Genomic DNA, 23946 nt, shown 5'->3' on the forward strand with positions numbered 1-23946 from the left:
GAGCGAGCGAGACACAAAAGCAGACGTACAGCTGAAACTGGCAGACAAAAGACTACTTTTAGCTGCTTGGCATCAGCTTGCGCTGTCTGTGATGTCAGATCAGAGTCTTAGTCTCCGTTGTTGACCGTCTGTAGCCCGCTCCTTCTGTCAGAGGTTTTGACCCCATGGCAGCTCTTAGCATCAGGTTCCTGGCTTTCACTTCTCTTTCACTTGTGATCAGGGGTCAGGCGTTCCCTGCCATGTTCCCTTCTATAGCTTAGGTAATAGACCTGTAGGTATACACTTAAATAGTTGCCATCCCTAAACTCTGCATGGCTACTTTTAGCTGAGCTGTGGGTTTTTTTGAAGTTGAGTGATTAGAGGTTAGTGCTGACTACCCATCATCCCTCTGCACCCCTGTTGTTGCTTGAGCTTTTTCTCTCTGTCTGACAGAGGAGTGTTTGTTATCATACCTGCACAGACACTCTGCTCAAACAAACAGTAATTGGGGACAGTCCACACCCAATCCCAACTCCTCATCACCTCAGCATCACCTCAGTCCCTCCCAGATACCATCCACAACTTTAAATTAGCCCTCTACACACACATATATGCAACTGCTGAATCAGCACCAGATATAAGTCCACACCTGTAAGGGGTTATCTTTAGAGCTCTCTGTCCAAGTGAGCATCTATATTTCAGAGAGCAACACCAATGATCTCTAAAAGAATTGTGAAGAGTGTTGCTCAGTCACTGCTGTGATGTCATGACTCAGCTGTTTTGTCAGGCACTAGCAGGCTGATACAGATGCTAACGCTAACGGTATCTAGGCAGCCAGTCTCTATGGGAGGAGGAGCTAAAGGGAGATCAGCAGGGGAGTGTCTGATCACAATTGTCATGGATGTTACAGAGTGATGCAGTCAGCTGTGAGAGTGATGTGGTGAAGGAAGTGTGCTCTGTATTTTGGAGACCTCTGTTTCTGTCATAAAATAACAAAAAATGGCGAAATAACAACGAATTTCAGAATGAAACCTGGTCAAATAACAGTGTAGGGCCTACACTGTAGGCTTACACAACGTCCAATCTGGCAAATATATGGAAACACACTGTGCTCAAATTAAACATAATACTTTGGGTGTAATATAATATTCTTTTCTTTTTAATGTTATGGTTTTGGATATTTGGTCAACTAACCTAACTTTCACATAAGAGACCACAGACACCAGAATATAACATGACTTATCATTCTCCACACAAGCCTCAACTGTAGCCTTGCCTAAGATGGTTTGTAATCACTATATCACAGGCTATTGAAATAAAGTTGACTGGAAAGTGACCTGTCTGTGTCTGTGTGTCGTTATGTCTGTGTCTGTGTGTGTGTGTGTCTTTGTGTCTGTGTGCATTCGTCTGTATAGAGACATTTCTTCAGAAACCTGGGCTCCATCATAACTTACGCATTCCTCGGAACAGCCATTTCATGCTTCGTCATCGGGTGAGTTCTACATATTAATACCGTTTCCTTTTGCATTTACAATCAGTTTGCAATGAGATAAACATTTGGTATGTGTCAACTGCAGTTGTAATGTTAATTGTAACAATATGTTTGAACTCTTATATTATAACACTTATATTATAACTAAGCACCCGTTCCACCCCCCAGGAATATGATGTATGGTGTGGTGAAACTGATGCAGGCCATTGGTCAGCTGACTGATAAGTTTTACTACACAGACTGCCTGTTCTTTGGAGCCGTCATCTCCGCCACTGACCCAGGTACTGTGGACCTCTTTGTGACATGCAGGAAGTAGTCTTTAGCACACTTTATGTACGGTTCTCTTGAGGATGCTTTGTGACATATACAGCATTAAGCTACTGCTCTTGAGTACATTTGATGGTGTACATTACCGGTGATGGTTTTAGAACTTTACCCGAATGTGGGTTGGTCTTCCTTATCTGATAGGAGGGATAGACATTGCCTTCTTTTGTTGATAAATTCAAGTATTTGTTAAATGATATGGCTATGGTACAGTGTTCCTGTTTGTAAATAACTTGCTTAACTAATGCTAATTTGGTTAACATGAGATTTCATGGGTCATTGTGTGTGTGTGTGTGTGTGTGTGTGTGTGTGTGTGTGTGTGTGTGTGTGTGTGTGTGTGTGTGTGTGTGTGTGTGTGTGTGTGTGTGTGTGTGTGTGTGTGTGTGTGTGTGTGTGTGTGTGTGTGTGTGTGTGTGTGTGTGTGTGTGTGTGTGTGTGTGTGTGTGTGTGTGTGTGTGTGTGTTTTCAGTCACGGTGCTGGCCATCTTTAATGAGCTGCACGCCGATGCAGACCTGTACGCCCTGCTGTTTGGAGAGAGTGTCATGAACGATGCCGTGGCCATCGTCCTCTCCTCGTGAGTTTTTCTCCTCTCTCTCTCTCTCTCCTTCTCTGTCTTCCTCTTCCCCTCTCTCCCTCTCCCACTCCCCCTCTCTCTGCTCTTTCTCTTTCTCTCTCTCTGGTATTCCTCTTCTCCCTCTCTCTCTCTCTCTCTCTCTCTCCCCTTCTCTGTCTTCCTCTCCCCCTCTCTCCCTCTCCCACTCCCCCTCTCTCTGCTCTTTCTCTTTCTCTCTCTCTCTGGTATTCCTCTTCTCCCTCCCTCTCTCTCTCCCTCTCTCTCTCTCCCCTTCTCTGTCTTCCTCTCCCCCTCTCTCCCTCTCCCACTCCCCCTCTCTCTGCTCTTTCTCTTTCTCTCTCTCTCTGGTATTCCTCTTCTCCCTCTCTCTCCCCTTCTCTGTCTTCCTCTCCCCCTCTCTCCCTCTCCCACTCTCCCTCTCTGCTCTTTCTCTTTCCCTCTCTCTCTCTCTCTCTGGCATTCCTCTTCTTCCTCTCTTCCCCTCCTAACCCACTGCTCAGGGAGCCGTGTGTGTCTGGAGGGCACCTGGAGCTGCTCTCCTAGGTGCCAGGCCTGGGGAGCAGCTCTCCGCTCTCGGCCCTCGGCTCCTCAGCCCAGCCTGGGGAAATTCCACACGCTGGTGCGAGAGCAGTGGAGAGGATGCTCCTGCGACTGCCTGGGCTGTCTGTCCAGTCACCCTGCTCTGGTTTATGGAGCTCAGGCGCCCCCTGTAGGCCAATCCCTGCTAATGTTCTTTCTGCACCTCGGTGCTGTGCAGTCTTGAATCCTAGAAGGCCATAATCTGACAGTGTATGCAAACCAGGATTATTGAATATGAATATGACACTTATGGCTAAATATCTGACAGAGAAAGGGAGTGCAGAGATGTGCTTGATTACAGAGAGTTGCTAGTAAAACACTGACTTGACTTGCACAATAATCCTCTCTTGAGCCATCGCTTACTGTATTTAAAAGTTGCAGAATACCATGGAATTATAAAATACCAGTTGAAAAAAACAGATGTACAGATTGGTCATTATTTTTGTCAAATTACGCACTGCCTTTTCTCTTCGCACATTTGATTACTGCTCTTTTTAAGTTGAACTAGGGTAGTGCTTGACTACTAACTATGACAAACTAATGTCAACTACAATACATTGTATACAAGGCCATATCATTTTCTATCTTATGTGATCATATAAACAATATTTAAACCAAATTGCACCCTATGACACTTTTTGCTCCTTTACGCACCCCATGCCACCTTCTATCCCTGCCCAATTGGCATCCATCATCATGCCCCCCCCTTCTCTCTCTCTATAGGCTGTTCTGAATACATTACATAAACACATGGAGTCATGGTAATATAGCCACACAAAGGCATACCCAGACAGCACACGCAGATGTTGCACAACCAAGTTTTTGAATGTTTGCCACTTTGACCACAATATCTGTTTATTTCTATCTCTGTTTATCTCTATTTTCTATACCAATGCACAGATTTATGTTCATATGATTATAGTTATGGTTGTAATTTGGTAGAAAGGCACACGGAAATGAGAAAAACGGTATTAATAGACATTGCTGTTTCAAAGAAAACATATAAACATGTCACTCTGTGTGTTTGTGAATGTTTACATATAATAGAATGGCAGGAACTGATTTCACTTGCCATGCTATCTGTTTTGTTTCAGATCTATTGTGGCCTATCAGCCAAGTGGAGCCAACACACACACCTTTGATGCGGCGGCTTTCTTTAAGTCAGTGGGCGTTTTCCTGGGAATCTTCAGCGGTTCCTTTGCCATGGGCGCAGTCACTGGTGTAGGAACAGCACTGATATCCTTTCAGTTTACTATGTGAAAAACATGGAGGCACTTGTAATGGGACATATCTTTGTGAATTGGGAATTGCACTGCTTAGAATGAATACAGATGCTGCTCTGGGTCATGTGTTGTTACAGGAGCATTGTAGGGAATATCTGAATGGTAGGTCTTATCCATGTTAAGTTTGAGAAATATTAGTCAGTAGTGTTGACCGTTAAAATGTACTAAACAATAGAAACTGTCCTGAAGTGCCCTTTTATGAAAGAAAATCCCCTCCCTGTGGTAGTAGCATCGTGTGTTCATAGGGAAGTATGCAGTGCAGTTTCAGTTTCAGCACATTTAACCAAAGAGGGAAGTGTGACTGTGAGGCATTAGATAGATGACCTACATCTGACCACCTTAGCCTTTAGGTATGGTACACACCAAAATGACTGAGTTGCCTTGCGTTCCCTGTCAGGTGGGGGAAAAAAAACATTTGAACTTGTGTATGGATATGAGCAAAATAAAATAAAATTGCTTGGCACTCAATTACGTCATATGACGAGTTCTGGGACTATCTTCTCCGCTTACTGCTAAATAGGGCTGCCATTTTTTTTCTCTCTCTCTAAATGTGGTGGCAAAGTGCTTGAGCTTGAATAACTCATCTAACTAAATCACTGACATGATCCTCCGACTTGCAGGTGCTGAGTGCACAATGAAGTGAAACGTACATAGATAGATTTAAAGTGCTGAAAGTGATTGAAAAAGAGGATGGTGTAGAAGAGTGCAAGGAGCAGTGAGTTTGGGTTTAACATCTTCTACTGCAGGCGTTGGAGACAAAACCACTTTGAATTTCGAGCACGTAGTCAGTGCCGTTTCTATAGATACTTTTCTACTGATGAAATAGCTGGTACATTGGAAAAAAGGAAATGCAAAATAATACCATTTGTTCAGCACCTGTGGGACAACTGGGGATTTCAGTCGTCAGAATAGTAATTATGTTTTTAGTGAACCGATGCCTCAATGGCATTCAGGGAGAGTATGAGATTTGAAGCAACTATATGTCTGTTTGCTTTGACTATAACCTCCACCAAAACCATTTGTATAGAACATGTATATGAATATGCTTTAGGTAAGGATTGTGTGTATTGTGAGGCATTATATGGGTTAGTATTGTAGAGGCCCCTCTGAAGGTGTGTGTTCAGCTGTAGCTATGGTGATTGTGGTGCAGGAGAGAGAGCATTTGGTTGTGGTTTGGCCTTGACCCCTGGTGCCACGTCACCAAGTTCACTAAGCTGCACTGCTTCCCTCTGCTGGAGACCGCCCTCTTCTTCCTCATGTCCTGGAGCACCTTCCTGCTGGCAGAGGCCTGTGGATTCACAGGTGTGTGTGTGTGTGTGTGTGTGTGTCATGTATGTTCATGTATGTGTCAGCACAGAGTTGGGTAATTCTGCTCTATGTGACCTTTTGAGTTGCCCTGTATTACAAATTGAAGGCTTGCTTGCTTTGTAGAGAACTCTAATACTCTAATAATAATAATGACTCCACAAGACCCTTCTCCTTAAATGTGTGTTTCTCTTATCAGTAGGTGTATTTTTTTGTTGGAACTTATATATAGTGCAAGTACATTACCTGACAGGGGAATGTGGATTCAAAATCCTGCTGTCCCTTCTCTCTCAGGTGTGGTGGCTGTGCTGTTCTGTGGGATTACCCAGGCCCACTACACACACAACAACCTGTCTGAGGAGTCCACCAAGCGCACCAAACAGGTAACAAACATGGGCTTATTTTAGCGGGCTCTGACCTCTGGCCCCGCTAATCCCCCCTCCTCCTACTCGGTGTCCACTCCGCTGTAAAAGACCAGTGACAGATGGCCTCCTAATCAGCCCGGTAGTGACCCTAATCAGGGCTAAGTGAGGACACCTCATTCTCTGGTCACAGTTCCCCACCAGGGGGAGCCAGAGCACAGGGAATCCTGTGTGTGTGTGTGTGTGTGTGTGTGTGTGTGTGTGTGTCTGTGTTTTCACCACTTGCAAACATGATTACTGTTTCTGTGGTATGTTTTGATGTTTTCTATGCTTCTATGCTCTATGCTTTGGCAACATTGTTAACCTTTGGTCATTCCAACAAAGCATATTGGATTGTATCCTAGAAGTCACCAATGAGATTTCTACGAAATGCAATATGTTTTGCATACTGAGCTGTCCATTCCTGTCAGTTAGAATAAAGTGATAATAATAAGTCCACAGCACTAATTACTGTCATGATGACCGTATGTACATGCTAAATCAGATATTGACGAGGAATTTCAGTGTCAGACATACTTGCTTTGCCGTCAGAGTTGCTGATAAATACTGGGAATTGAAGGCATCAGCTCTTTTTGGCTAATGAGTTTCAAACTATGCTGAGAAACTTGAAGATATTTAGCGGCTAAGCTCTTTATTCTTTGGGCTGGTGGCGTCCTGGGAGTAGAAAGTTTCTCTCCTCAAAACCAGTCACAGCGGGGGGCTGTCTATCAGTGGTCGGCAGTTTTAAAGGACGGCTCGACTCCCTGCAGCGGCACTCCGAGCGAGTGTCTCAGCGGTAGTGTGAGACAGATTGGCATGGACGTGCAATTATGACACCCAGGGATTGTGTGTGTGTGTGTGTGTATGTGTGTGAGGGGGGTGGGGTGGGCTGAAACTCTAATTACTGAAGCCTCAAGAGTTTCTGTGGAGATTCATTTCGATGAGGGCTTTAGAGTGAAAGTTTTGGGTGCGTCGGGGGTTGGTGTGGGGGATATTCCACTCGTTTCTTTTATATGCTGAAAGCTACTGTCTGTTTCACCCAAAGACTCCATGCTGCTGTGAGCGTAGGAGGCTCTTTGTGCCAATTTAATAGTTTCTCTTCTTTTAAAAAAAAAAACCTCTAAAAATGCAGCAGCTGTTGAATGTGATCATAATTTGAGGAATTTGCTGTCATGTACAATATATGAACTTATGTATTTCTCTCGTGTGTGTGTGTGTGTGTGTGTGTGTGTGTGTGTGTGTGTGTGTGTGTGTGTGTGTGTGTGTGTGTGTGTGTGTGTGTTCTCTCTCAGCTGTTTGAGGTGCTGCACTTCTTGGCAGAGAACTTCATTTTCTCCTATATGGGCCTGGCCCTGTTCACCTTCCAGAACCACATCTTCAGCCCCATCTTCATCGTGGGGGCTTTTGTATCCTTATCACACTTTAAGCTTCCAGTGATTAGTTACTTATAGTGCTATAGTTACTGTTGTCATAAGTTAACAATAATGTACAGCATAATTGTATAGTTCACAGTATAAATTATGGTGCCTTGCCTACTCTGACTGACTGTCTCTGCAGTGTATTGCAGTGTTGTCACATAGTATTTCATAATAATATGAAACATTATAACACATGCTTTTCACATTTTGAAAAGATAGTTTTACATTATAAGTAGGGCTGTCAAACTTTTAACTGCTACCTTTAACTTAAGTTGAAATAGGAACTTTTTCACATTTCACACATTTCAATGAAGTGCATAAAGAAACAGAAACAGCCTATAGTCCATATCTCCATTAACTATGTTCAGTTCACGTGTAACTGTGTAGGAGTGTAGGCTAAACAATGTTTAGCTCGTAGGTTATAGCTTCAACTTGAAGTGCTTTGGTGATATTTTAATTCCATGTCGACTGAGCCGTCACCGGTACCAACATGAGTGCACTGTCACTTGCCACGCATATCAGTGCCAAATGTTTTAACTGGCAAACAGTGGATGAACAGTGGATTTTATGGAGGGGCGCCGACAAAATGTAACTGAATTTTTACGGCATCGCAATTAACACGTTAACGCTGATAACCCTAATTATAAGATATTTTCAGACTATTACGATCATGTTGTAACATTATTTTATAGAATCTTTATCTTGTTATGACACAATAATTTATTAGGTGATGAGTGTGTGTATGTATATGGTAATAATGTAAAAATATCTTGTTGTTATTATTAGTTAAAAAAAAAAAACCCAGAATATTAGTGAAATTATCTGTTTTTCAGTTTTGCCATTGCAGATATATATAGTAGGCCATATATAGTATAACGTATTTTGCAGATTTATATGCTCTTCAGTAATATATTTCTCATTTTCACACTGATGTATGTCCTTTGGGTCATGCTTACTGTGATTGCTTGTTATCTAGTGTGTGTTTAGTAAAGGATAAGGCATTAGTAACATTGCAGATCGGTAAACAGTTCCATCTCAGCTGATAAGGCATAGTGTGTGGCTCTGAGGAGGAACTGGGTAGCAGTTAAAAGTGGCAGTAGCACTAGATGCCCATGAGGTCCGAGAGTTATTCTGAGAGCCAGTAGGCACGTTTCCTTCCTGAACTGCTTCCTGATGGGCAGCTGGCCATCTTCATCGGCCGGGCCTCCAACATCTACCCGCTGTCGTTCCTGCTCAACCTGGGCCGCCGCCACAAGATCAGTGGGAACTTCCAGCACATGATGATGTTCGCAGGTAAAGTCACCGTTCACACATGCTGATCCTTTGCTTTTCTTACCCGTTTCTGTGGTGTGACCAGAGGTGTGTGTGTCTGTGTGTCTGTGTCTGTCTGTCTGTCTGTCTGTTTGTCTGTCTGTCTGCCTGCCACCCTCCAGGTCTGCGAGGAGCCATGGCATTTGCGCTGGCTATCCGGGACACGGCCACCTATGCCCGCCAGATGATGTTCACCACCACCCTCCTCATCGTCTTCTTCACCGTCTGGGTGTTTGGTGGTGGCACCACCCCCATGCTGTCCTGGCTGCATATTAGGTCAGTGGCTGTGGCTGTGGACCCTCCCTCTTCCTGTCCCCCTCTCCGACTCCTCTCTCTTCATCTCTCTCTCCCTTCTCCTCTTTCCTTCCTGTTCCTTCTCTCTTTTCCTTACCTGTAATGTTCCCACTATCTGTTCTTGCAATTCGTTTGCCAATCTGTTTGTTAAAGCAGTGTCCAGTAGGTGGCGCAAAAAGTCTTGTGCTTCAATGTCACACTCTGTCCACCAGTATTGCCTTGGTGAAACTGTATGAATCAGTGTTAAAACATCACTGCCCATTCAAACATGCTATTCCTGTAGAAAATCTGTAGCCCAGTTACATGCCAGCAGGTAGGCTTGCTTTAAAAAGTAGGATGATTGGAAAAAACATAATTCCAGCTATAAGCATTCAATAATGAATACTGAATATTATATTGTAATATAATAAATGTGCAGTGAGCAGACAAACCATTTTGTGGAATAATGCATCATCGTATGAAATTTGCAACGATGTGAAACCAATCTCTGGTAGCCTATATGTGACATCATTCTCTGCCTGCCACTCGTCTGTAGCTGATCAAAATGACATAAGGCTAAAGCTTTGAGTTAAGATTATGTTGAGCCTATTGAATAACTTGATGATATGACAAACCATTTTATGTAATGATGCATCATCATATCCAATTTGCAACAATGTCTCTGGTAGCCTATAAGTGACATCACACTCTGTCTGCCACTTGTCTGTAGCTGATCATGCTTGCATGTGTGGCATTCTTAAACATCCTTAAATTCGGACCATTATCGCTCGTTTCAATTTAGGAATTGTTGTTTGTTTATTCAAAGTCTTAAGTCGTTTTGAATAGCCATACCTGTGCTCGTTGGCATGTTGTTGCAAAATCTGAAGAATAATTTTATGCAAGCAAACTGCATTCAGACAGTCCTTATTGTTGAGGTCAGCGGTTAACTTTTTACCCACGGATTCAGTTCTGCCAATGGGCCGCTTATCCTCTCTGGTAGCCTACAGTGTACTGTATTTAATGATATCTTTTACATTTCTTATTCAAACAATGTCAAACATGGCACTGCTCAGACGAATGGTTCGACAGATATGCGGTTAAGACATAAACACACACACAGACAATCAGACGTTTCTGTCATTTATAGATAGATGAATGGTGAGGTGAAAGGGGCAATATGATGAATTATAGTTTAACATTGTTTTCGCCTTTATAGAATCCTGTGTCTAGTTTGTTCCCACAGCCTGGGAAGGTACGTTTTCAGTTTGTTTGTTAGTTAGTTTGTTTGCAGAATTGTGTAAAAGCTATCAGCTCGATTTTCAAGAAATTTGGTGACATGGTGTAGCATGGGCCAAGGACAGATTTGTAGTTTGTAGTGGTTCTAGATAGATAGATAGATAGATAGATAGATAGATAGATAGATAGATAGATAGATACTTTATTGATCCCCAGGGGAAATTCAAGGAATTTGTTAACCTTGTAGAGCATTTGGCTTTGTTGAAGGTCTTTGCTCTCTTGTGATCTGTGAACAGTGATCTGTATACATCACTGACCTGCTATGAAAACATTTTTGAGACATAAGTGTTCATTGAATCGATTGTAAAATGGGAATTTTCTTTTTAGCTTTCACAATGCTTACTGCACTTCAGAATTCTTTTATATTCTTATATTCTTGTTTGTGAATTTTGTTACATCTATCTTTTATTTGTTTATTTCGTTTAAAATGAATAGTGTAAATATTTGGTTAAAATCTATTCCCTATTTTAGTTTTCGAAACTTGTGGTGTTTGGTCTAATCGATTTTCGAACGTAAAGTGACAGCCCTAGTATCTTGTATGTTATCTTACTATAATATATTTGGTCAGGGCAGTGTCCACTGATATAGCAATGTGATGTTATTAATCGAATGCAGTGAAACATTTATATAGCAATTTACATAGCATAAGCGGATAGGCCTCACAAATGCTTGAACAATGGGAAAATGACATGCTCATATCAGATACTGACCACTATGGTATCTGATGGTGGTATCCATTATACCATGCTCATGTCCTGATTTTCTCACTATTAAGATGGAGGACTCAAGCGAGGTGCTGCTTATCAAAGTTACTTTGAAGGTTACCATCGTGTCCTACTGGCTTTTGAGTGACAAGCTGTTGAACTTCTAGGATGACACTGCAAACAGTGTTGTTGTTTTTGATGGCATCTGTTACCATGGTAGCACAGCAAGACAGGCAGAAGTAGAAGTGGGTGGGCTTTATTTCTGGATTTTTGGACGGCCTGGCTAGTCTGGGCTGGGTCTTGGCTTCCCACATCCAGCTCTGCGTCCCCCCCCCCCCTCATCTTTCTTTGTATTTTTCCTCCCTTCGTGTGGGCTGCCCCATCATCAGAATAAAAGAGGATTACTAGGACTGATGTGAATGGCAGCTGCTGTGCTTCGGCTTAAGAGCTCAGTTTGCCGTTGGCAAAGTTGCATCATGCTGTGAGGGACGCAGCATGGCCGCTGCACCTCGTTGTGGCCCACAGATCTTGTTTTAGGGTAGCATGGGTTAGCTAATCGCAATCAGGGGACCGCAGTGATTTGATGGTCACTCCGGGTCATTGGCCACTCTCTCAATCAGGCTTGCTGTAAGAGTGCCTGTCCATAGACGAGTCCAGCACGAGTCCAGCAGCATAATTTCTCCAATCTAATCACATTTGACATAATCATATTTGATGTGAGGTATTGGGGCTTAATTGGGAAGTAAATGGCTCCCAGTCGGTATATCTTGTCTGTTTGCCAGCTTTTGTCACAAGCATTTAGTGAACCTACAGTACTTGCCTGCTGTGCGTGATGATAGGTTGTTCAGAGAGGTAAATCTAAAAGTTATGGCATCTATGTATAGAGCCTTTCCTCTTTGATTGTAATCCAGGCATCGTACACAACCCCAAAAGTGCAGTGACCTGATAATCCACGTCTGATTAAAGATCCCCAGGATGCGGTGTTTACCATCTCTGTCTGGTCCTCTCTCATATCTTCTTCAGAATGTAGAGCATTAGCATGTGGTGCAATTAGGTTTGTCCTCCTACTGATGGCTGAGTCATTACCTCATCTCATCATCCACTTATTATGAATAACAATGTTTTTATGGTAGTCTAGACGTTGCACACAACTCCAAAGGAGCCTAAAGCTGCTAATCCACATGTGCTAGAGATAGCCATGATGCATTGTTTTTTTTTGGTGACCTTTACCCTACTCACATGTGTGTGGGATGTTTCTTCCTGAATGTAGAGAGGTCATGTAGCACATTAGGGTTGGCCTACTGATACATCACTGTGGAAAAAAACATACCAAGGCATCCCCTCCTGTAAATATGTTAGCAGCAGTCCCAGTTTATATCTTCCAAGAGCAAGGCTATATATTATAGCAGTCTGCTGCTGCTGCTGCTGCTGCTGTTTCTGTCAAACGCTGTGAAGGCTATCATGAATGAACTGGGCAGTGGATCACTCAGGACCTTGGCTGGTCATTCCATTGGAGGAGGTCCAGCGGCCTGCGGTGCCCTCCGCTGTCTGCGTTTGCAATCTGTTTTTAGCCTCAGTGTGGGACATGCGTGTGGGCTAGTCTCCTAGCACAGTGAGCCACAGTGAGTGTGTTGGGGTGTGTCGTGGCACGGAACAGAGTCGAACAAGGTTCCGCTGGACGCTGCTCTGGTCCTCTCACCCCCTTGCCGCCACTGTGTGTGTGTGTGTGTGTTTGTCAGGCTCTGTCACTAAAGGGCCTCCTGTTTTTCATCTTTCATCATGGGTCACAGGGATGGCAGAGTGATGTTTGGCAGCAACCCTGCTAGGTTTCGTCTCATGCAGTGCAGTCAGGAGAGAGGGACAGGTAATCAGTTTTCGCTCCAACAGAGAGCGTTTTCTCCCAGTGCTACTGTCTCAAAAAAGTAAAGTCATGCAACACAGAAGGAATGGATGAGTCTCTCTTTCGTGTTTTTCTTTCTTTCTCTCTATTTTTCTTTCTCTCTTTTTCTCTATGTGGTTGATGGTAAAGCCAGGACGTCGCAAGCCGGCCAGCTTCCTTTTTGGTTGTACTAAAGCCACTCTGCTGTTAGAGTTCATCCATTTCCGTGTAGCCGTTACTGTGTAAACATTCTGCTTTGCCCGCGTGAAGATATTTCCTCTCTCCTCTGTGTTTAGCCCTGTGAGGCTCGACTGTGAGGGATGGGCACGACTTAAGTAAGCAGCGTCTAGACGAAGCCCCTCACAGCGGCCTTAATGCCGGGGCCAGCTCTCTGTTTAACTCACAACATCTGCTCTGTCTCAAGTCCAAGCAGAAGACTCTTAATCTCTACATCTCCTCCACATAACAGACAGTAAAAAGTTTATTAGGCATGCTTCACTAATGCTAATTAATGCTCTCAAAGCTTGGTTAATGTAGCACACTAAATCCTTATAAAAAGATGGTGGGGGGTTGTTGTGGGGATGGGCTGGGAATTTCTTTCTAGGGTTTGTTCATATGCAGTGGCAGGAACTAAAACAGATTGCAAACGCACACAGCGGAGGGCAGGAACAAAAACAAAACGAGAGCCATAGTTTCCTCTCCAAAGTATCAGATCTGGAGGGATGCCACACCGGGGCCATTATGTGTAATGGGTGAAAGGCCACACGTCACACACACACACACACCGCACACCCACACACCCACACACCCACACACCCACATACACACACACACACACACATACACATACACATACACATACACATACACATACACATACACATACACATACACACACACACACACACACACACACAGTTTTAAAGAGTACTTGTTTGACAGTCAATAAGAGTACTCTCATGAAATCCACTAGTCTTTGAGAGAGGGTTTTTATTCATCACTCAGCCACTCAAACCAGGAAAGCGACACATGTCTGTGTAATAGGATGTGACTGCCATGCAGAAACACACACACACACACACACACACACACACACATACACTCTGAAACGGATCAATGTCCAATTATTAGAGGCTGACCGGCCGATGGCATGTTGGAAAAACCATTCAGCCCGAACACCACATGCAGCTGATTTCAACTCTGTTTGCTGATGCCTGTCACCAGCACAGTGAAGCCTGTGTGCACGAGTTTGGGGGATGCCTGACTGATGCGTAAGCATCTTAGACGTCATCGAGCAGATTGCTTGCTTGGATTGTGGTGCACAGTTTCATCTGTGTAAGTTGTTTTCTGGTCGGGTTAATGCAGTCTTCAATCCGCAATATGATAAATCATAGTGCTCTCTTTTTTTGTCCTTTTAATCCATGGCCTTGCCTTTTGTGATGAGGTCTGTGTGTTGCGGGATTATCCAGTTTTGACGGTCACTAATTTGGACTGGTGTTTTGTGAAGAGATTGCACGTCTGGAGACAATCTTGGTTTAGTTCTAGTCAAGCGCATCGCCCACAGCCTCATGAAACACCTCACTGCTGAGGTGCTTTTTGTTCAAATTTATACCCCCATATGGCGTTCTGCCTTCACAAGACTTTTGATTGGCATCAAACACACAAAATATGCTAATTATTGGTTACACTTCACTTGACAGTATCGACATAAGAGTGTCATGACACTGTCATGAACGTGTCATAAACAATTCATAGATGTTTATGACCTAACGCTTCTTTCATTAAGTGTCATTCGGTTTTTGTCATAACAAGTTAGGGTTAGGGTTAGGGTTAGAGTTAGAGTTAGGGTTAGGGTTAGGGTTAGAGTTACAGTGTCATGTCACTCTTATGCCGATACTGTCAAGTAAAGTCTTACCTAATTATTTTCACCTTCAAGCAGGCCATATTGTAAATACACCAAATGGCTCGTCTCTAGATGCATTTTGCAATCCATGTCTGACCCCGAAACTACTCAGAATGCAGCCTGTGTCCCCACAGACAGACAGGCTGTCTGGCAAGCAAGTAAGCAATGAGGAGAGCAGTCAAGCTGTAAGTCTAACCGGATCAGAGGCACCAAAACTTCAGCCCCCAATTAGTGTCAGCCAAAACCGTCGCATCCACTCCTCTCTCAGTGTAGCACCAAGCACACTGCTCTTCTTGAGCTGAAAATCGTTGAGGGTGCTTATAACATGAAATAGATGTATATATATAGTTAAATTTTTTGTGTATGTGTGTCTTGCACACAGGGACACTGTGTGTGTGTGCGTGTGTGTGTGTCTAGCACACAGGAACACTGTGCGTGTGTGTGTGTGTGTGTGTGTGTGTGTGTGTGTGTGTGTGCGTGTCTCTGGAGCACGGGGACTGTGCGTGTGTGTATGTGTGCTGACACATGGCTGAAACGAGAACCCCATCAAGACACTGCCTCATCCTCAGCCTGAGCTTCTGCTGCTGCTTCTAACTCCTGCTGCTGAGGACAATGTATGGCTTGGCTTTCCTGATGGGCACTACTTGATGAGGGCTGGGAATTGTTCCTGTTCCTTGAAATAACTTTTTAAGCTAGGATCAGAACTTGAAAAATGAATGCCACTTTTACACCTGGATTCAGACATTTTAGTTCATATAGTCATGAATTAGTTCATATAGTTATAATCTCCATCAAACCTAAACCTAAAGTAAATATGTAATACATTACATTCCTGTGCATTTTACAGGCCAGGATAACATAAAAATAAACAAATGTTTATAAATGGAACACAGTCATGATCTATTACGTTTTCATTCGTTTACATTCATTACGATTAATTTAGTTACTTTTTCAGAATCATTCATTTGTACTGCAGGTATTATTCTCCATCCTTGTTATAAACTCACCTCAAAGAGAGCCATTCGTCAGAAAATACAAACTGAAACGTTGATGGACTCCTTTGTGCAGACAAGCTTTCAACCCTCCTGATTTTTCCCTCTGAGCTGAAAGCCTGACTGACTGGCTGGTGTGGTTCATTTGGGTTTGGTTTCATGAGAGGGGAGCTATGTGGTGGAAAAAGACATGTGCTTGTCCTCTTCCTACCCTCCTTTCACTGGACCACACAGAGAACTGAAAGCCAGAAAGTCAGCATAGGTCTGTAGAAAGACCTAAAGCTCTATGAAATGTCCCTGCTTTTATCTCCTATTACTTTTTGCCCATGATAGCATTCATTGTACCATTGAATGTTATTGTACGTCATCCTCGCAGATTACATCAGAATATGCTCTTGCACTTTAACATGGACTCATGTTGTACACGGTCGCACACATAACTAATCTGAACACATTTTAGGATTAGACAGTGTCATCCCCCATGTTGAGTCACCCACATATGGGCATTAAATGGGTGATCAGGGTGGAACAAGGTGGCCGCCAGGCTTAAACTAGTCTGGGCTTACCCCCCTACTACACCCCACACATCTGCCTGCAGCTAGGGTCCTTTAGGGACAGCAGGGGCAGAAGCAGTAGCAGCAGTAGCAGCAGCAGCAGTCTATATTAGCCTCCAAAAGAGCTTTATTTAATGTCCAGCTTAACCCCTGTGCTCTGTGTCTTTTACCTCAGCTGTTCCTTTTTACTGTTTCTCTGTTTCACTTTCTTTTGTCTCTCTCCTCCTTTTCTGTGTCTTTGTTTTTCTTTGACTCTTACTATTCTGACTCTCATCCCATTTGCCATTCAAACCAATGAACATTTCTTGCCATCATTGGCAGGTTTTAGCTATTTGTCAGCAGTGTTATCTGATCTACTGTAACATTAAACTACAGGAAACTCTGACAGAACGGAAGTTGACTATTTTACGGTAAAATACACTGTCTATCACAGTATCCCCAACTCTACAGAGCCCAGTAAACAGTGCCGGTTCAGACCTTCATGGGGCCCTAAGCAAAATCCTGCTAAGGGGCCCTCCTACCTGAACTCTGAGCGCCAAAATGTAACCATTTTTTTACAGTATCATCTGACACCTCAGTGCTCCCACAATCATCCCACCCCATTTTGGATGTCTATGGAAGTTACCAAATATAGTGTTTTTCCCTATAAAGGACTAGGAGAAAGAAACATAATTCTGTGTGAATCACCTTCACACAGCAATAAATGCCCAGTTTCAGTGTCTGGGCTGTATGCTTTTGATGCATTTGATTTTGATTTCAATAGGCTATAGTGCAGTATAGTATTTTCCAAAATAGCCTACTGCATTTCTGTAGTAAAATACAGTACTATGCACAATGCAGTTTTTTGCGTCTAAAATACTGCATTCCCTGCATAAGAACTGCAAATATTTTCTCCAAAACTGAGGTTTTCATACTCAGAAATATGCAGGGTTTTTTTTGTAAGGGTTGTGCTAGTAGCCTACTTGCTGACTGTTCTTCACCTGTGTGTCTGTAGTAGGCTACTTGCCAAAAGCATAGGTTATGAACTGGCTCCCCTAATTCTCTCATTATTTCAATATTTTTACAAATGTAGACTATTTTAAACAATCATTTTAATACTTCATATAGTCCTAATTTACAATGTGCATCTATTGTCCATGCAGCACAGCGAATCAAAGTTAATACATTAGGCTACTTTCCATTTTGCCTACGTTAAGTTGTAGGCTATCTATAACTAAAGCTTGACTGAAATATTGTAAAACAAATTAGTTATTTTAAAAATGTATGGGAAGAATGAAATCACCTATTAGTTTAGACGGGTCCTCGCATGTTTCTGCTGAAAAACTGCTAGTTTCATCCCGAGCTGCACGTTATTATGAACGCATTTAAAGATGCGGCCATTTTTTTCAAAGCCAAAAATTTTTCAAAAGCCATTTTTTTTGTAGCCAAAAAAACAGAATATGCGATTATATTTCACAACTTTGCAAAGTACTGTGACTGGGAAAGGCTGGCAAGCAAGCTACAGACAGATCAGGGCATTCACTTCCCTGTTGGGTAGCTAGGCCAGCAACACGGGCTGGAGAGATGCATGTTGACATCAAACCATGGAACGAACGCAAGTTTACCCGGTTGCTGTTCCCGCTGTTCATTCTCGTGACGTTTCTTCCGTTTTTCATGCCCTGAAGGGTAATTTGGTTTCATGTTCATCTTCTTAATGTATGAGGCACTGTGGCTATAACTGTATAGGGACTAACTTGTCTGTCACTCATGGGCGGATTATGAACTTTCGAGCCCCTGGGCCCAGATGTATTAAGGGCCCCCCACTAATTGTCGTATATGTGGGAGGGGGGGTTTGGGGGTCCTGCCCCAGAATTTTTTTAATCTGTTTGATGTAATTTCCTGTATTCTGGTGCATTTTGGGGATGGCCAATACTAAATTCAATCAGATTCATAGCCTACATCCTGATTTGTTGATATTAAGGGAATGATTCCATGCAAAGGCTTGGGCTACAGGGCCCCCTGACCCCTTGGGCCCCTGGGCCCGGTAGGCCCGTGCAGTAATCCATCCCTGCTGTCACTAGCTTGACTCAAGGGGAGACGGGGGAGGGGGCCTTCATTAACTTGCGGGGCCCTACGCAACTTGCGTAGTGTGCGTATAGGGAGAACCGGCCCTGCCAGTAAACTCTAATAACAGAAGGTGACTGTATTTTACGGTATGACATTAACACCGTCCATCACAGTATCCCCTTTCCATTTGAGTTTGTTTTGCTCACCGTATTTGAACAAAGTATCTATGTTGCCCCTAATGGTCACCGTAGACTTAATAACATAACACACCAAATTTCAAGAGAAGATATCACACAGTGTCCGTCAGCACTGTCCGGTGCTGGTTCCCACTGTTCCTGAGATTGTTTTAGAGTCCTTGAGCTGTGCTGCCGGAGCCATGTCCTGCCCTGTTGATGCACCTCATACATCGCAGTTTGCTTAACCGTCGGTCTAACAACAACTTAGGGTCTTTTTTTGGATGATGGTGAGTGTAGATTTTAGTGTGGGACTAAAACGACATCAACTGGTTTTGCAGCATTTTCAACTGAATAGCGCTACGTCAAAGTTAATTGCTCTTTGCTTTTGTGAGAAGGCACTTTGTTTATGAACGCAAATATTGACCAGACATTATGTAAATAATCATAAGTAATCCTAACCCCAACACACATCTGGCTCTTAGCCCTAGCACACCAGTGTGTGCAATAGCACTATTTGAGATCCATTGCTTCCTCTCACTGTAATGTGCAAAGCTGAAAATCTGGTTGGATACATCTCGGTTTACCCAAGGTTGAGTTTTCTCATTAACAGTAGGCCTATGATGTCCACATAAAATAGGGCTGTCACTTTTGTGAAAAAATCCTGTTCGATTTTTGAGACATAAGTGTTCATTGATTTTTTATGTCTAAAGACGTTTCCATTTTCAACACCAAATATAGGGCAATCCACAAACAACTAACAGGCATTAGGACGAACGTAAAGAGGGCGCTTGTAGACGCAAGCCAGCAATATTTCTGATGATTTATTGGCGTGAAGTTTCGTGCACAATGACAAACAGAAGTGCAACATTCTCAAAAAACCAGTAAGCCGAGTGCACGTATATGATAGATCTGTGCCAGAGTGTTCCACTTTGTTATAGGAATCAGCACCGTGATTGTTGGGTAAGCGCCAGCACACTTCAACGGGTCTGTTTCTGCCGCACACAGAGTTGGCGATGTCCAGGAGGCGCGGTGGAAGCAGGAGCCACATTGGTGGTACCACAGGTGACCAATGGTTGTTGGTGTTGGGTGCTCAGGTGCTCTGGTGGTGGTGGGGGTTGAGTGGGGGTTTGGGTTAGGTCACCCTGCAGTGCTTCGGTGGGGAACAGGGAGCTGTGGCGTCTGTTGACCCTGATAAGGGATGACATGATTAACCACTCTAGAATGCTTCTGTCTTCTTCCTGTTTCCTGCGATTGAGAGTTCTTTTCTTTTCTGTTTTTTTTTTTCTTTTTTCTTTTTTCATTGTCACAGGACTGGTTCATTGACGTCATCATATATTGGGGCCTCACCCATCATGAAACTGCACGTAAATAAACAAACCCCTTACATGCATCTGGCTATTTTAAAACACAACGACACAATCTATGGCTCTTCTCTGCCTCTCTAAGTGTAGTAGTGGGATGGCCTGTTTGTTTACTTAAATAATACAGTATTCAGGCACCTGTGAGGTAAGTGGTTTGATGGTCCCCCTCCATCCAGCCTCAGAGCGTTTTTAAGTCGTCCCAGTGGAGCATTCATCATGTTCAACTGTCAAGCTGGCTTTTAGCTGAGCCATTTTCTTTTTGTAATCTCCTGACATTTGTGTGTGTGTGTGTGCGTGCGTGCGTGCGCGCGTGTGTGTTCCCCTCTCTGGTGAAGTTTGCATGTATGACCTGCTGGGAGCCATTCAGCCAGTGGCTGAGCAGATGAGCAGATTATGGCCCAGAGGCCGCGGGGGCACAGTGGTGAATCAGGCCAAACCGATGAATCTCCACATCCAGGGTCATCAATGCCCGCCATAAAGCCATGGTCAGCTGTGTGTGTGTGAGAGCACAAGGGATAGAGTGTGTGTGTTTGTGCTCATGTGCTTGAGTTGGAGAGAATGTGTGTGTGACTGAGAGAGGGTGGTTGAGAGATGTTTCTGTGTATATATATAGTGTGTTTGTATAATGTGCATAGGTTCATCACATTAGTTTGCATTGTACTGTGTGCAGCATGTACACTGCCTGCTGTACAATTCAATTGCTGTGCAAGTGAAACTTTACTCCATCTTGATGTGCTCATCAGCCCCTCTCACTCTCTCCCGGTGGAAGCAGAGCAACCAGCCCCCCCCCCCACCCCCTCTCTCTGTCACACACAAACTCCGTCCCTGCTCTGGTGCCTCCAGATTGCTGCAGAGACTTCCATAGCGCCACCCCCCTTCCAGTCCTCCTGCCCCCTCTCTGTTTTTGCCAGAGCCTCTGACCTCCTCCTCACCTTTCTTTCTTTCCCCCAGTCTCCACTGGCCATCCTTCTCTCTCTCTCTTTCTTTCTTTCTTTCTTTCTTTCTTTCTTCCTTTTTCTGTTTTTCTTTCTGTCTGTCTCCTTTACTTTCTCCACATTTCTCCTTTCTCTCTCTGTCTGTCTCTCTTTCTTTCTCTCTCTCTCTCTCTCTCTCTCTCTCTCTCTCTTCCCTTCCCTGTTCTGTCTCCTGCTGCTGGCAGTGAAGAAGAAACTACCCCACCACCCCCACCCCGACCCTGTGCCATTTCCCCGTATGGAGATCTTGGCTTGGGAGGTTTGTTTGGACAGTTGGTGCTCTGCAGTTCAGAGAGCCTCCTCTCTCTCTCAAACCCCCACCCCTCCATCAACATCATCCCTCCCCACCACCCCTCTCACTGTAAACCCACTGAGCTGGAAAACTTTTCCTAGTGCCTCTGACGGGAGGTTTTTTTATGGGTGGGGGGAGGGGGGGTCTTGACTCACCAGACCCAGCAGACATGGCAGAGGCCTGTGAAAGGCAGGGGGACTTAAACTGCGTCACCGTCAGTGGTGGCGTCGCTGTGTGACATTTTCCGTTAATTAAAAACGCTCGTGGTTGCCAGAGTCAGTCAGAGTCAGAGGAAGGGGAAAAAGTCAACACTCGTGGAACCGGAAGCACACAGAGTCAAACACAAAATCAAATTCATTCAGTCATTGTGCCCTTGCCAAGATTTTTTTTTTTGGGGGGTGGGGGGGGGGGGGGGGGGTCTCTGACACAATGCAAAATGCAAAATTATTGAGATTGTGTTTTTGTTGACTTAAATTAACTTGCATAATTCTGTCTTGTTTAAACTAGACAGCTTTGACAACCAGTGTCCAGTGCCCTGTGCTCTGTTTTGTCTTAAACGGATGACAAGGTCCAAAACAACCAGAAAATACTCATAGCAACACTCATAGATCACCATCAGAATACACACCCTCATGGCCAGGCAGGCATTTGTAACAGATTTTTGGCCATGAGAGACCTGTTGCCATTTAGTTAGTTGGCTCCTGTCCGTGTCGGTCGTCTGGCGCTCTGGTCATGGGGCTGCCGAATGTCACCCCCTGCCATCACCCTCACACACACACACACACACACACACACACACACACACACACACACACAGGCACATACAGTACACTCATCTCAGGTTCGTTCTAATTAAATCCACTGTTCCAAAGAAGATGCCAAATGTAGAGGAAGCCAACGTGAAATGACTCAACATCGGCTGGGGCTGACTTAGCGGGTAGGTTGAAAGGTCATCCAGCCCAACCCAACCTGGATCTGTTCAGACTCGACTACAGTGAACCTTAACACCCCAAGTTCTGCTATAAAGAGCCATTACAACTATAGCTAAGAGAAATCATTCTTGCCTTGCAAATGCAAACAGCCCAGCTGGCTCTTGTGAAAACTAGCTACCTTATGTTCTGTATGTGTATTTTGGCATTACGTTTGGCAATGCCATGCTGTAAAAGCAGTCATGCTCACTGGGTTTCCAACCTGCAGCATCAAACTACAAAGTCAATAGCCCTGAGTGGCTGATGATGACACTTGAGTTCAGTACACCAATACTCATAAATAAAGGATGTGACCTAGATACCTACAGAAATATTTACACGAATAAACAAAAATAGTACAAGCTTAAAATGATAAATACATGCATCACTCAGCTGGGCCTCTCCAGGGGCGCCTGCAGGAATTAATGCTATGGTACGCACCCCCGACCCATCACCCCCCCCCCCCCCCCCGCCAAAAATAAATAAATATGCGTGGACAATATTTGTCCGTTTCCCGGTTTTAGCCCCGTGCATTGGTCAGCAAAAAGTTAGCCTACATAGCATAACAACATCCACATGCAATAATACAACAACAACGTCTACTAACCTATTCATTTGGACAACTTAATACAGCCCTATACAGGCTAAAGTTACCTTGTTTTGTTCTTGACGGCTTTAAACAGCTGTAATGCAGTCTAACGTTATGATAAGCACACCAATTGCCTACCTTGTTCTTGCCCATCTGGAATAACTCCTCTAGCTTTGCTGCCTCTATACTTTCTGTTGTTTAACCTTGTGATATCCATCATGAGTATTGAATTAGTGAATTAGTTCAACATTGTGTGCTGATAACCAGATAGATAGCCGAGTAAAAGAAAACAACAAGTAGCCTACGTGCCTGCATGCGTATTGTGTCTCCTGCTCAAACAAAATGTGTGCGCGTTAATTTTGATGTGTTCACTAAGTTACGTAATAGAAAATTGTAAATAGCCTGATGGCAGCTAATGGGATACTGTGCATAGTTGGGAAGGTATGGTGGGCCAATTTGGTGTGAATACACATTACACACACACAAGGGAAATTTTCTCTCGTTGTTGAGCCTGATGGTACGCACAGTGCGTACGGACGTACACCTGCAGGCGCGCCTGGGCCTCTCCACTCATAGGGAAGATGACATTAGATGACTCACTGGACCTCACTGGTCTCCCACTTGACTGTTGGACACCTCAAGTTAGAGTCTCAAAAATGAGTTGATTATTACTGGTGGAACATTAACACCTGTGTGTTGTATGTTTTGCATGTGAGGTCATTTCTGTTTCTGTGTCCATTGATAATGCAACGCATCAGTTCCTCACAACGCAGCACACGCGTCGGGTCATGTCTCACACACACACAAACACAAACCGGATTGGATGTGCATCTGTTGTCTTCAAATCACTATGACACTGAGAAGCACAAGCAACACACACACACACACACACAGAGCAGGTTGACTGTCTGCTGCATAATGTGAAAAATCACTTTTACTCAAGTCGCTATGCCACTAGAAAGAGCAGTAGGAACAAGAGCAGTGGGATTGCTGTTGACAGGTACCCCCCCTCCCCAACACACACACAGACACCCACAAACTGTATGTTCAGGTGTTTTCAATGAGATCTTTGTTTTTGTGGTTCCCATGACAGACGAGCGTTTTTCTTCACAGTCAGCAGTTTGACACACGCTTGTGAATAAGTCATGAAGTCTGTCTTCCTTCTGCCGTCACTGTTTATTTTCATTTGTGCAAGTGTGTGTGCGTGTGTGTGCACGTGTGTCTGTGTTCTTGTGGTGGTTATGGTTATGTAAGTGTATCTGCGTGCATATG

General features: G+C 43.9%; 1 protein-coding gene across 1 annotated transcript in view; it reads left to right on the forward strand.

Annotated features, from left to right (window-relative positions):
- Positions 1–23946, forward strand: part of slc9a7 (solute carrier family 9 member 7) — a 51882-nt gene that overhangs the window by 14347 nt on the left and 13589 nt on the right. The window contains exons 4-12 of the mRNA XM_076278554.1: positions 1395–1471; positions 1640–1752; positions 2265–2370; positions 4044–4185; positions 5429–5534; positions 5832–5920; positions 7231–7344; positions 8538–8649; positions 8790–8943. Of these exons, the coding sequence (XP_076134669.1) occupies positions 1395–1471; positions 1640–1752; positions 2265–2370; positions 4044–4185; positions 5429–5534; positions 5832–5920; positions 7231–7344; positions 8538–8649; positions 8790–8943 (1013 nt within the window). The remainder of the gene's footprint in view (positions 1–1394; positions 1472–1639; positions 1753–2264; positions 2371–4043; positions 4186–5428; positions 5535–5831; positions 5921–7230; positions 7345–8537; positions 8650–8789; positions 8944–23946) is intronic.

This window comes from Alosa pseudoharengus, unplaced genomic scaffold (genome assembly GCF_046254945.1).
Source record: "Alosa pseudoharengus isolate Yale_2024_CS ecotype anadromous, Long Island Sound unplaced genomic scaffold, YU_APseudo_1.1 YU_APseudo_1.1_scf_11, whole genome shotgun sequence".
Taxonomy (NCBI): domain Eukaryota; kingdom Metazoa; phylum Chordata; class Actinopteri; order Clupeiformes; family Clupeidae; genus Alosa; species Alosa pseudoharengus.